The sequence below is a fragment of the Coenobita brevimanus genome, chromosome 101 (genome assembly GCF_032717465.1).
Source record: "Coenobita brevimanus isolate Jiangsu-jjx chromosome 101, ASM3271746v2, whole genome shotgun sequence".
Classification (NCBI taxonomy): domain Eukaryota; kingdom Metazoa; phylum Arthropoda; class Malacostraca; order Decapoda; family Coenobitidae; genus Coenobita; species Coenobita brevimanus.
This window is the reverse complement of record NC_137054.1, coordinates 33,636,627-33,638,233: the sequence shown is the minus strand read 5'-3', so window position 1 is coordinate 33,638,233 and position 1,607 is coordinate 33,636,627. Positions and strand designations below refer to the sequence as shown.

General features: G+C 45.6%; 1 protein-coding gene across 1 annotated transcript; it reads right to left on the bottom strand.

Moving 5' to 3' along the window:
- Positions 1-212: 212 nt before the first annotated feature.
- LOC145415004 (uncharacterized) lies at positions 213-1,399 on the bottom strand. Its single transcript, XM_080284422.1, has 2 exons — positions 565-1,399; positions 213-481 (listed from the first exon to the last, which is right to left on the bottom strand). The coding sequence occupies exons 1-2, from the start codon at positions 1,397-1,399 to the stop codon at positions 213-215; spliced, it is 1,104 nt and encodes a 367-aa protein (XP_080140548.1).
- Between the last annotated feature and the right edge of the window lie 208 nt (positions 1,400-1,607).

The following is a 1,607-nucleotide window of genomic DNA, read 5'->3' as shown; positions in this document are numbered from 1 at the left end:
ATGTTGAAGAGGTGCATGCATACATTTTCAAAATTAAAACTGCAAATTGTGAGCGATGCTCTGCAGATAATCAACGATGTCTCGTTCTTCAAACTGTCTGACGATGTTGAAAATCCTCTGCGTCAAGTCCTGATATCGCTTCTTTTTTGGTGGTGGCGGATGACCTGCCAACATCTGGTTGATGACCACTTCGTTGAGGGTTTGCTTTTTTCTCAGTGTCTGGAGAAATGGCACGCCGATATGCTTGACTGTATGTGGTTGTGCCACCCTTCAACGGCATTATTGGTGTGAGGCAAGTCCTCCATCAGGAGGCCATGCATGTTCCACATGTCAATCGGGAATAACAGAGCTTGCCTAGCTTGTCGCCGTATCCTTCTGATGTATGTGTCTTCGAAGTAGTCCATGACAGGATCAGCTTTGGGGGGCATAATTTCCTGAAGTACTTCGAAGGCATTCAGCACTTCGTTGGGTGGTACGAAGGCTAAGGCCGGAAACATGCGCACTTTAAGTGCAACTTCGCATTGGCTTGATGTGTTTGTTGGCGTCTTTCGTATTGCACTTTACAGTGGACACTTTGTGAGAGGTGATAAAAGCAGCCATTCACTGTCACTCCAGAGAACCATGACTCAATAACACTCTTTGTGGCTTGTTCATAGTCGATCAGCACAGTGTCTGGGCTCAGCATTGGGTTGATTTGCAGTAGTTGTTCGAATAATTCCCGGTAAGTGGATTGCTGCTTGTTTGGCAGAGCATAAACACATGGGAATACTTGGTTGTGTATTAACACATGAACAGTATAAAGCTGGTAGAAAATCGCTGGCACCACTTTGAATGTGCCATCAGCAAACCAATTCACTGACTTTTGCAGAAGTTGTAGGTTCTTTCTAGTGGAAAAAATCAGCATACGCTGTTGTGTCGGGCCGTTATCATACAGCAGGAACTCCTCTCTGCCAACAGTGCCTCTGTATTCATCGAGTATGTTCATATCAGCAGCGCTTGATGGTAATGGATTAGGTCCACTGACATTCTGTTTATGGCAGCGAACATCCTGTCTGATGTGTTCTATTGATGGCAACTGTACTGAGGCATCCTCTGAAATACCCTGAACTGCTTGGCTGATGATCTGCTGCGACGTCCCGTGTGAGCTGATTGCTTGATTTTTGATGTCAAGTTGAACAGCTAGCATTTCTGGACGACCCACCTTGACAGCATGTGTATGTGTGTTGAAGCTGCCAACAATTTCTCCATCACACACCTTGAGCTTGGCCTTACAGTTGTTGTGCCAACCTCTTTCACACTCATAGGACACCACGCCATTAGCTAAGGTGTTCTGCTTCACGTATATGTGGCCTTCATAAATGGGCTTTGGCTTGCTACGCTCACTTGAAACGAACTCCATGGTTGGATGAACCTACACTGTTGCTAGATATGCAATCACAACCATAGCCAATGGTAATGCAACAGTATTGGTCTGGTTGGTGACCACAGACTGATACAACAGCTTCACCCCACAACTCCAAAAGACTGTCAGAATGGAAGCTGTCATAACCAGCCAACACTTCAACTGATCAGGCTGGTTTATGTTTTCGAAACAGTGAGAATGACAG